At 40.8% G+C, this 12,906-nt stretch overlaps 1 protein-coding gene and 1 long non-coding RNA gene across 2 annotated transcripts in view; both read left to right on the top strand.

Annotated features, from left to right (window-relative positions):
• The window catches only part of LOC117379658 (uncharacterized), an 80,616-nt gene that overhangs the window by 21,119 nt on the left and 46,591 nt on the right, over positions 1–12,906 (top strand). The window lies entirely within an intron of this gene.
• On the top strand, positions 604–3,732 carry LOC117379322 (uncharacterized). Its single transcript, XM_033976018.2, has 3 exons — positions 604–709; positions 1,268–1,329; positions 2,668–3,732. Exons 2-3 carry the CDS (start codon positions 1,289–1,291, stop codon positions 3,356–3,358), a joined length of 732 nt encoding a protein of 243 aa, XP_033831909.1. The 5' UTR covers positions 604–709; positions 1,268–1,288; the 3' UTR covers positions 3,359–3,732.

The following is a 12,906-nucleotide window of genomic DNA, read 5'->3' as shown; positions in this document are numbered from 1 at the left end:
ACACGTGGTCGGAGATCAGATGACACGACAACAAAGTCGATCATCGACCTCTGACCTAGAGTGTCCTGGTGCCACCTGCACCGATGGACCTTTTGTTTGAACATGGTGTTTGTTTTGGACAAACTGTGACTCGCTCAGAAGAACAATCACAGAACACCACTCGGGTTCAGATCAGGGAGGACGTTCCCGATCATGTCCCTCCAGGTGTCACTGTCATTACCCACATGGGCGTTGAAGTCCCCCAGGAGAACAACGGAGTCCCCGGTTGGTGCACTGTCTAGTACCCCTCCCAGGGACTCCAAGAAGGCCGGGTACTCTGCACTGATGTTTGACCCGTAGGCCGACACAACAGTGAGAGACAGAGAGAGGAGTGAGGAGGTGTGAGGAGGAGTGAGGAGGTGTGAGGAGGTGTGAGGAGGAGTGAGGAGGAGTGAGGAGGAGTGAGGAGGTGTGAGGAGGAGTGAGGAGGAGTGAGGAGGAGTGAGGAGGTGTGAGGACAAACTTCACCTGAGTCTGTGTCTAAAACTGTTTAACTCATAATAAACATAGACTGAACCTGTTAAACTGGTTCACTTTGGTAAATCCGACTTTAGAGACACACCTTTTATAATGAACTTCAGGCTGCACTGATTTAAGACACAGGACGACACTGATAAAGTTTCATTTCACTTGTGACAGATTCAAACTCCAGACGACGTTTGTCCTTGAGGTGAGAACAGTTTGATTTAAATGGTTAAACTCTTGGAGCTTTAGTTTGTCTGTTATATTAATAATGTTAAAGTGCAGAGTTTATGTGAGTTTGAGTCACATCTGCACAAACTCAGCTCTATTTTGTGTTAAACTGTACAACATTATTTTCATTTGAATATTTAAACTCTTGTGTTTTTCCTCGTGGCTCTACCTGGACACAGTTTTAATGCTGAGGTTTTTATTGTAAACTCAAAGTGCATTGGACAGATTCATATATTTATGACGGGGTTTGGTGGAGAGAACCTGAGACAAATGTTTATTATAGTTTATAGTTTATTATAGTTATAGTATTATAGGTTCAGTTTGTGAAGAAAAGAGGAAAACTCAAAGTTCTAAAACAGAATTGTTGCTTTTCAGACGATGTCACACATTATAAACTAAAAAAGAGACGAGTTAAGATTTTAGCCAAACATCGTTAGAAGTAAAATTTTACTGTGTTTGAGATAAATGAGTCTAATCTGTCAAATGCACTTAATGCTGTTTCAGTCTAATGTTTGATTCTGCTGTTGGTCTGTAGGGGGCGCTGTAAACAACACACATGTCTGCATCCCTGAGCAAACCCAGTCCAGATGAGACCAGGTCAGTGTCACCACAGGAGACACAAATGTCTCTGTTTTTATTCATTATATGTAAATGTTACTGTATTTTAAAGTCATAACATGTAATATGTTTAATCATGAGCCTGATCTTATTATGTGACTTATGTTTTATTTGTATTGTTTCCTGTCTGTTTGAATAATCTTGTTCTGTCTGTTTGAATAATCTTGTCCTGTATTTGAGTCTTGAGTGCTCAGTAAATGTGTGTTTTCCCCTCCCCCCTGTCCCCGCCCCCTGCTCTGTTCTTCATTATATTCAAACTTTCAGACGCTGCTTTATGTTTTTAAAAACAATAAAAACACAAGTGAAAATCTGCTGTTTGTTTTGGTGAAATGTCACTGTGAAGTTCAGCAGTTTCTATCGTTTCAATTATTGATCCTTTGCAGCTGATGTCATCAACATTCTCTGAGGGTGTGACGCTAACTGTAGGCACTGCTCTGTCTGAGGCTTAAGTTAGACTTAAACCTGAGTTTTATTTTAACACAATCTGACCTTAAAGATCTGACTTATCTGATCTACAGCAGGTGATTTGTGCCGTTAAACAAGTCCCTCTGAAAATAACACTACAGTCACAAGCTAGCACTAGCACTAGCATTAGCATTAGCATTAGCATTAGCATTAGCATTAGCATTAGCATTAGCATTAGCATTAGCACTAGCATTAGCATTAGCCAACAGTTTCTTCAGTCTCTTTTGTGTAAATCAAACTCTAAACACCATGAGCTCAGACTGACACAGGCTCCTGGTCTTTAAACCATTTTGATCTCAAAACTGTTTGTGTTTACTAATGTGTGCATTGTGTCTCCATGGTAACTGCTCAATATTCTGCCATAGACATAGATGCAGTGTGATGTTTGTTATAGTTTAATATTAAATACACAAGAGATAAACACAGAAGTGTCTTTATTAAAATAAAACTAAACTGAATCGACTCTTTTTTCCTCTAAACTGTGTATCTGGTGTTTTAATGACATTATCTACTGTTCCCAGTAAAAATAGAGACATTTGCATGTTTCTGATCACAGATGTATAAAAATGTGTGAGTCCTGCTCCACTGACAGCTGCAGTGAGGTCACACTCTGGGCCTTTTGACCCGAGCGGAGCAGCTCTGTTTGTGTCTGTGGGAGTTTAGGTGTGGCACTTTAAATGTGTAACTAAAGGTCTAATCAGTTTTGTCTGTTTAAAATCACCTAAATGTTTTCATGTTTTTAAATGTTGATGTAAATCCCTCTCTTAGTTCATGTGTTTGGTCTAAAGTTCACTCTGTATTAGTTAAACTTTGGATCTGCTCAGATCTGACTCACTGTTTTGTTCTTTACAGCAAAAGGAGATGGAGCAAAGACTTTCCTCCTGTTTCTGCACTGAAACAGTCCAATGATTATGAACTTTATCAGTCAATCATTGATTTCCTAAGACTCTATGAAGATAAAAAAGACCTGCGTCGTTTTATCAAGGAGCTACAGGAAATACCACAACAAAGAGAAAAACTTGAGACGAAGAAAAGAACAGGGCTGATTGTGTCAACAGCTACTTTAGCTGCTGGAGCAGGTTTAGCTTTAGCCTCTTCCCGGCTCACAGAAGAACTGAGTTTAGCTGCAATGGCAGTAGGAGCAGCCGCTGGTGTCAGTGGAGTTGCTGCTGGTATTGGAGTAAATTCAAACTTCAAAAGAAAAATTGAAAATGAACAAAAGAAAAAGCAGGAGGCAGAAGCAGAGTTGATAAACACACTGAAGGAACTGGAGACACGACTGAACAATGTGCAGACCGTCTGTAAAGAGCTGAGAGAGAGCGAGAGAGATGTAAACGAGAGAGAACAACTGCACAAACTGGAGAAGAAAATCCAAAAGTTCAAAGATCACACTGTCTCCCTCCAACGAATGTGTGCCAAACAGGAGGAGTCAGTGTCACAGATTATAGACGAGATCGAGACAATTGAGAGAGAACTTAACGATGTCACAATTGCATTTAAATTTACTCTGAAAAGACTAAATGATAAATATGCTGATCATTAAAGACACTTTAAACAGAGTTCTAGGTTTGGTCTAGTCCTGGTTTAGTCCTGGTTTAGACCTGGTTTAGTCCTGGTTTAGTCCTGGTTTAGTCCTGGTTTAGTCCTGGTTTAGTCCTGGTTTAAGTCCACCTGTAGTTTTATTTGTAAAGATGTTTCTTGTGTCATTTGTGATTCTCATTAGATTATTATTATATATACCACGAATAAAGTCTCATGTTTTTGTTTGAAGATTCAACAGTTTAACATTGAAATCATCACTAATATTGTTATATTTTCTGTATAATCTTCTATTATTAAAGTGTATGACTAAAGGCACATTGTATTTGAACATGTTACATCACAAGTATAATTTATATTTGTGACTAGAGCCATAAACTCTGTTACAACATAAATCTGCATTTGAACATTCACTTTATCTGCTCCATGTGTTAAATATGACGGGTCTATAGACTGTGGTACTGTACACACACACCCACACACACACACACACACACACACACACACACACACATGTTGGGGTTTTTCCTGTTGTTTTATCTGTATATTTGTTGTTTTACTTTTATCTGAAGCTCTTTGGTGAATCTGAACATGTTTTAAATGTGTTACACAAATAAACTTTAAATAATCCTTTCATCTCTGCTCTGTTTCTCTTGTTTTCAGTCTGGATATAGTTTATATTCACTATATTTTCTCAGGGTCCACACATCTATAATGAAAATAATGAACTAAACTGTGCTCAGGTGTTTTCAGTCTCCTAAATGTCTATAAATGATCAGACTTTTATGTCCAGGAGACTCTTTTAAAAATAAAAGAATCGAACATCAGATAAGAATCAATACTAAAACTAGTATCGAAACATGAGCAAATATCGATACTAAAAAAAGTCCCACTGACAGAAATGAAGCTGTCGTCTAAACAAAGAGTGTTTTCATGCATTCTTCTATGTGTGGGCTCTCCTCTCCACAGATCTGACCTGTAAAGTGGCCCAGTGCTGTCATAATAATGAGTTTAAATTAATGTTTGTCCAAGTTTGAGCAAAATGTGTCTGTCCCAGTCCAGAGATATTATATAATCAGCTCTGAGGTCAAAATAAGTCTGTGTTCTGTGCATCTGGTTTAACGGCCAAGAGTCAGGAAGTGTGCGCTTAGCATCATAGTTGTTAGATTCACTAGTTCAATCAGGGACTGCCCCTTTAAATGAATCTGTCTCTGCTTTAAGTCTGTGTGTGTCAGATGCCCTCCCTGTGTGTGTCAGATGCCCTCCCCGTGTGTCAGATGCCCTCCCTGTGTGTCAGATGCCCTCCCTGTGTGTCAGATGCCCTCCCTGTGTGTCAGATGCCCTCCCTCACCACACACAGAGCAGCAGCGCCATCTCCTGTTCATGAACAGAGTTACTTCAAAATACTATTACTCAAGTAGAAGTACAAAGTACTGCTAAAATTTTAAAAAGTATTTGAAAAAGTACTACTCAAGTAAGAGTAATTTTCTAACTACTGTTACACTGTAGAATATATGAAGTAAAAGTACAATATAATACTGGAGTAAAAGTACTGTTAGTGGAGTATTATATTGTGCAGTACTGTTACTTTACTTCACAAAGAGGTTTGACTTTTCAGCCACAAAACATCACAATCCAAGAAACATGAATCCAGATAATTCACATTTAATTGATATTTGTACATATTCACAACATAAACTGTAAATTCACTTCTTTTTAATACAAATCTTACATAAAATCAATCACTGTTTTTATCCCTTTTTATCTTTAACTTGTTCCAATATTTATATTTGTAACAATAAACCCATGACATATGAGTTAAATCACAATGTTCAACAAAAGGACAGTTCAGCAGGTGTCCATGAGGTGGCGCTGGTGTCATGACCATGTGCTTATAACACCTTTACAACAGTATTTCAGGTACTTGGTAAAAAAGTCAAAATGTACATTTAATGTGACATAAAACCCAGTAAATGTGATATTGTGTGAAAAGCGTTTGATAAATGTCATAAATAACATCAGTCCAGTGTTTGTTTCATCTTAAACTGGTTTGGATTAGTTTGACCCACGTTGTACTTTGACACTTGACCTTTAGCTTAGCAGGTTAGCACAACACCATCACAATGTTTTTGGTTTTTTTTTGGTTTGTTTTTTTACCTCCTTATTGTTTTATCATTGATTACATTTTGCCAGAAAGCTCCAGAATTTTTATTTTTATTTATTTATTATTATTAATAGTAAAGGTATACAACATTTGTGACATAACAGAACAGTTCCACAATTAAAAGTCAGAACAGACAGATTCTTATAACTAAGTACAGAACAGAAAAAAAATTTAAATAAAATAAAATAAAATAAATAAATTAAAAATTAAGTAAATAAATAATAATAATAATGATAATAAAATAAATATAAATAAATGAATTGGAAAAAAAAAATTATATATATATACTAGGGGTTATCTATGAGATTTCGAACACCATCACAATGTGCTCAAAAACCTTTATAAACTTTGTTCCACTTTTACCCACAACACTCAGTTTAACCTTTGACCTCTTCTAACTTTGATACTTGACATAAAACTGGTGATTTTCGTGTTCCAAACCTGTAAATAGAAGAACAGACAGATCATGTGTTGCTTTACTTCAGGAGGATTCTTCCTCTGCAGCTCTCAGTCTACTCTCCACCAACACTGCGCCACACTCGCCATCTACTGGACAGTGGAGGAAATGCACTTTAACTCAAACAGATAATGGAACCACATCAACTGTTGAATGAAAATCAAATCCTCAAATAAGAGAAGAACATTTTGAGGGGTGTCTGTTTTTACACGTGGCATTTTCCAGCCTCTACACTAGAAAAGTACCATTTGTTTTAAAAGTTCCTGGAGTAAATGTAACAGTCCTCCCTCCTCTGAACCTGTCAAAGTGGAAATCTCACACTTGTTCAAATGGTTTTCTCTTTTTCCCATAATGCACAGCTCTGGTTCAGACTGTTCAGGTTTAGTTCGTTCTAAACTCTTGAGTTACATCTTGAGGAAACATTCTTTGGCGTTGCTCCAGACTTGGATTCCCTGAAACAAAAAACACAAAAAAACAACAAAACGAGGGACTTTATACAGTTTGAACAGAAATGCAGCTGAGAAACAGAAGTGAAGTTAAAGCTCCTGTATCACACAAACTCATCCATGTTCTACTGCTCAAAAACACACTGGACTTGTGTTTTGTTTCATTCACACGTGTTTGAGTCGCACTTTATTATTAGTCTGTGACGTCTCCAAAGCTCAAAATGGGACGTTCCACCTTGTGATGTCATCGAGTGGGAGTTTTTTCAAGTTGAGACCTACTTTTTAAATAAATCAGGGTCGTTTGATGTCAGTATTTTGTACATAAACACTGTATATTTTGACAGTATTGATACTTTGCAGCTGATGTCATCAACATTCTCTGGGGGGTGTGACGCTAACTGGAGGCACTGCTCTGTCTGAGGCTTTGTTTTAACACAATCTCACCAGAAAGAGCTGGTTTAGTCACTTTTTTAGATTTATGTCAACGTTTTTCTGTGTTTTGCTGAACATTCCACCATAGACATACATGTAGAACCCCCCCCTCCCCCCCTCCCCGGCGTGTCGTCCCTGTAAAGTCTCAGTATATCGCGCACATACGGACCATAGACACACATGTAGTACAGTGTATATCGCGCACATACGGACCATAGACACACATGTAGTACAGTCTCAGTACATTACGCGCACATACGGACCATAGACACACATGTAGTACAGTCTCAGTATATCGCGCACATACGGACCATAGACACACATGTAGTACAGTGTATATCGCGCACATACGGACCATAGACACACATGTAGTACAGTCTCAGTACATTACGCGCACATACGGACCATAGACACACATGTAGTACAGTCTCAGTATATTGCGCACATACGGACCATAGACACACATGTATATATCGCGCACATACAGACCATAGACACACATGTATATATCGCGCACATACGGACCATAGACACACATGTAGTACAGTCCTCAGTATATCGCGCACATACGGACCATAGACACACATGTAGTATATCGCGCGCATACGGACCATAGACACACATGTAATACAGTGTATATCGCGCACATACGGACCATAGACACACATGTAGTACAGTGTATATCGCGCACATACGGACCATAGACACACATGTAGTACAGTCTCAGTATATTGCGCGCACATACGGACCATAGACACATGTATATATCGCGCACATACGGACCATAGACACACATGTATATATCGTGCACATACGGACCATAGACACACATGTAGTATATCGCGCGCATACGGACCATAGACACACATGTAGTACAGTGTATATCGCGCACATACGGACCATAGACACACATGTAGTACAGTGTATATCGCGCACATACGGACCATAGACACACATGTAGTACAGTCTCAGTATATTGCGCGCACATACGGACCATAGACACACATGTATATATCGCGCACATACGGACCATAGACACACATGTAGTATATCGCGCACATACAGACCATAGACACACATGTAGTACAGTCTCAGTACATTACGCGCACATACGGACCATAGACACACATGTAGTATATCGCGCGCATACAGACCATAGACACACATGTAGTATATCGCGCACATACAGACCATAGACACACATGTAGTACAGTCTCAGTATATCGCGCACATACAGACCATAGACACACATGTAGTACAGTCTCAGTATATTGCGCACATACGGACCATAGACACACATGTATATATCGCGCACATACAGACCATAGACACACATGTATATATCGCGCACATACGGACCATAGACACACATGTAGTACAGTCCTCAGTATATCGCGCACATACGGACCATAGACACACATGTAGTATATCGCGCGCATACGGACCATAGACACACATGTAGTACAGTGTATATCGCGCACATACGGACCATAGACACACATGTAGTACAGTGTATATCGCGCACATACGGACCATAGACACACATGTAGTACAGTCTCAGTATATTGCGCGCACATACGGACCATAGACACACATGTATATATCGCGCACATACGGACCATAGACACACATGTATATATCGTGCACATACGGACCATAGACACACATGTAGTATATCGCGCGCATACGGACCATAGACACACATGTAGTACAGTGTATATCGCGCACATACGGACCATAGACACACATGTAGTACAGTGTATATCGCGCACATACGGACCATAGACACACATGTAGTACAGTCTCAGTATATTGCGCGCACATACGGACCATAGACACACATGTATATATCGCGCACATACGGACCATAGACACACATGTATATATCGCGCACATACGGACCATAGACACACATGTATATATCGCGCACATACGGACCATAGACACACATGTAGTACAGTCTCAGTATATCGCGCACATACAGACCATAGACACACATGTATATCGCGCACATATGGACCATAGACACACATGTAGTACAGTGTATATCGCGCACATATGGACCATAGACACACATGTATATCGCGCACATATGGACCATAGACACACATGTAGTACGCGCACATATGGACCATAGACACACATGTAGTACGCGCACATACGGACCATAGACACACATGTAGTACAGTGTATATCGCGCACATACGGACCATAGACACACATGTAGTACGCGCACATATGGACCATAGACACACATGTAGTACAGTCTTAGTATATCGCGCACATACGGACCATAGACACACATGTAGTACAGTATATATCGCGCACATATGGACCATAGACACACATGTAGTACAGTATATATCGCGCACATACAGACCATAGACACACATGTAGTACAGTGTATATCGCGCACATACGGACCATAGACACACATGCACAGTGGGTCGTACCTTCTTGCACATGGACACCTGCATGAGGGCGTAGCTGATGAGCGCCTCCTTCAGGTCTTTGTCCTTCTGTTCTTTAAATCTCTGCATGTCGACGAGTCCCCGCTCCACCTGCTCCCTGCGCACACACACACACACACACACACATGTTGGGTTTCCATTCCTCTTGGGGACATTTATTTCCTGGAGTTTGAATCTTTGTGGTTGAATAAAATCAGACGTTTGTGAAGCGACGGAGGCAAAATAATGTCACTTTTGCCTGTTGTTCTGATGCTGCTGTTGTTTATATTTTCTACCTATAAGTATTTTATTTTATTTTTAATCTTATCTTTTTAACTTCGTGTCCTTATTTGTATTTGTGTTTATTCAGTGTTTTATGTTTCTCTTTTTCACTGCAGTAAGTTCTGAGTTTGTGAACTGTGTTTCCCAACGATGGCAATAAAAGTCTAATGATTCTGAGTCTGACACAGTCCTCGTTTCACTGTGGATAATGGGTTGATCTGCACATTTCAGACCAAAGCTCTTTCATCTCCTGGACACGTGTCCTTCCTGAGCGGTGTGACGCTGGACAGTCCCATGGTCTTTATACTTGTGTTTATTTGTTTGAACAGATGAACGTGGCTCCTTCAGGCGTCTGGAAAATGCACCAAGGATGAACCAGACTTGTGCAGGTCCATAGTTCTCTTTGTGATATTTTGGCTGATTTATTTTGATCATGATGTTCCACAAAGAAGCAGAATGTTTCAGGTGAGCTTCAGACACATCCACAGGTGAGTCTCTAATTAACTCAAATGTGTCAATAAACCAATCAGAAGCTTCCACAGACAAGACATCATCATCTGATTTGCCAGATTCACACCGCTCGCTTGAGACGCGCCACAGAAACGCAGCGTGGCCAAGACGCGTGTCCACCATTGACTTTGCATGTAAAATAACATAAGGACGACCGCAGCAATAACTTTGAACAAGTTTGAATTAGAAATTAACAATAAAACTAAGGAAATGAACACTATCCATTGATAGTAATGGTTTTATTAACCAAGGCCAATAGAAACTGTTATAAAGAGGGAAGAAGATCTATGTATTTACACACTGAAATGTAAAATGTAATGTGAAAGTGCACCGTGCTTATGTACAATTAAAGTTAATCAGCAGTAGCAGAAAGACAAGACAACATGAAATTAATGTCTCCGTCTCACTTTATTTCAGTTGCCAATTCTCCCCCACAAATATTTCAAACGGCTGGTGGTGGTTGTACCGGCCCAATACCTGCTACATATAATGACAATGATCCACATATTATCTGATAATATAATGATAATGATTAACTTTATGTTTATGATGTTTGGAGTCAAATGTTTATTGACCAAATGATCCTGACAGTTTCTGTTTGTTTTACAGAACACAAAGCAAAAAGAACTTTATGTAAAGGAGGATGAAGATGTTGATTATCAGGGGCCAGAGGAGGAGGAGGTCAAAGGAGGGGGAGGTCAAAGGAGGAGGAGGTCAGAGGAGGTCAGGAGGTCGTGGGGCTGTTTTTTCGAGGACTCATTGGTAGAATCTGTGTCTCCACATGTGATGTTGCTTTTACCTTTTATGGTGTGGTCTGCTGTGTCATGAAAGTCTGATATAATGATAAGGATTAACTTATATTGCTCTAGGTTCCACTTATTGACCAATTAATCCTGACAGTTTCTGTTTCTTTTACAGAACACAAACCAAAAAGAACTTTATGTAAACGAGGATGAAGATGTCAACTATCATCAAGATTATGTCACCATGACGACATGTTCTGTGCTGTAGTACTTGTACAAGGTGGCCCAAAAGTCACTGACACCGACTCTTCTTAAGTTAAACTCACCAAATTTTAGCAGTAGATAAAATGAACCTTCTGAGATTTTCGGCAATGTATACGGTTATAATTGTTCACTTACACTTGAACTTATCACTACTAAAAAAAACATTATTTTTAAAAATGTGGTCATTTTTAGCAGCGATGCACAGTGGCCCTGACATGATCCACGCCTACTGGCTAAAGATGCTCACTGGGCTCCATGAGCATCTGGCAGCACAAATGAACCAGCTGCTAATGGATGGGACGCACCCTGAATGTCTAAGTGAAGAGTGTACGATACTGATCCAGAAGGATCCCTCAAAGGGGACAGCCCCATCCAACTATCGGCCAATAACCTGTCTCTCCACAACATGGAAGCTCATGTCAGGATGATCACGGCTCAGATATGTGACACATGGATCAAGACATGAGCACAGCACAGAAGGGCATCAGCAAAGACACCAGGGGAGACAAACACCAGCTCCTGGTCGACCGGACAGTCGCCTGAGATTGAAGAACCCTTAAGACCAACCTGTGCACTGCCTGGACTGATTACAAGGAAGTCTACGACTCAATGTCACACACGGATCACTGAATGCCTGGAGTGTATTATATATATATATATATATATATATATATATATATATATATATATCGCCCAGAGATGAGAGAGATATCTCTCTCACAGCACCTTGGTATCCCACAAGCAAATGGCAACCCCTTGAAGAGGAAACAAGGAAAGCAGCCACGGCCAAATACCTCAGACCAGTAAGACAAGTCCTAAGGAGTCAGCTCAATGGAACAAGACCCAGGCAATAAACAGCTACGCCCTGCTAGTAAACAGATACCAGCAGGAATCATCAGCCAAAGGAGGAGATACAGACCACAGATGTTAAGACCCCAAAGCTCCTGACCTGCAGGAGGGTCCATCCCAAATCCAGCTCCCTGAGACTGTATGAGCTGTAAGGAAGGAGGACAAGGACGAGTGAGCGGGAGAGCCACAGTCCAGGCTGAAACATCCAAGATCCATAAGTACATCAAGGACAAGGCTCCAACAGATGCCGAGCTCAGCGAATGTCTCAGACAGTGGAGGACAGAGGAAGAGGAGCTGGAGGAGCCATCATGGAAGGACAAGCCCCTGCACGGGATGTACCACCGGAACAGAACTGAAGTGGCTGATATCAAGAAATCCTACCAACGGCTTAAGAGCACTGGTCTGAAGGACAGAGGCTTATCCTGGAGCACAGGAGCCTTGAGCACCAGAGCGAGGCCCAGATCTACCACAACAGACAAGACCCAAGTGTAGCCTGTGCAAAGAGGCCCCTGAGACAGTCCAGCACATGACTGCAGGTGTAAGATGCTGCAGGAAAGCAAACATGGAGCGACATCACCAAGTGGAGCCACAGTGAAACATCTGTGCAGAGTACAGACTGGAGACACCAAGATCAAGGGGGGAAACACCTCCAAAGGTCGTGGAGAATGATCCTGCCAAGATCCTGTGGGATTTCCAGATACAGACTGACAGAATGGACCAACCGGACAGTGTGGTGGTGGATAAACAACAGAGCAAAGCCGTTGTGTTGGACATCGCAGAACCAAGTGATGGGAACGTCAGGAAAAAGGAACATGAGAAACTAGAGAAATACCAGGGGCTCAAAGAAGAGCTGGAGAAGGTCTGGAAGGTGAAGGTATCAGTGGTGCCCGTGGTCATCGGACACTTGGGGCAGTGACCCCCAAACAAGAGGAGGCTACAGCAGATCCCAGGAAAA

This window comes from Periophthalmus magnuspinnatus, chromosome 12, assembly GCF_009829125.3.
Source record: "Periophthalmus magnuspinnatus isolate fPerMag1 chromosome 12, fPerMag1.2.pri, whole genome shotgun sequence".
NCBI classification, from domain to species: Eukaryota; Metazoa; Chordata; class Actinopteri; order Gobiiformes; family Gobiidae; genus Periophthalmus; species Periophthalmus magnuspinnatus.
This window is presented reverse-complemented; position numbering and strand designations above follow the sequence as displayed.

Excerpts from the sequence above, each read along its gene's own strand:
- LOC117379322 (XM_033976018.2), top strand. The coding sequence starts at position 1,289 with ATGTCTGCATCCCTGAGCAAACCCAGTCCAGATGAGACCAG. Across the intron at positions 1,330-2,667 it reads CCCAGTCCAGATGAGACCAG|CAAAAGGAGATGGAGCAAAG; the intron begins GTCAGTGTCACC and ends TGTTCTTTACAG.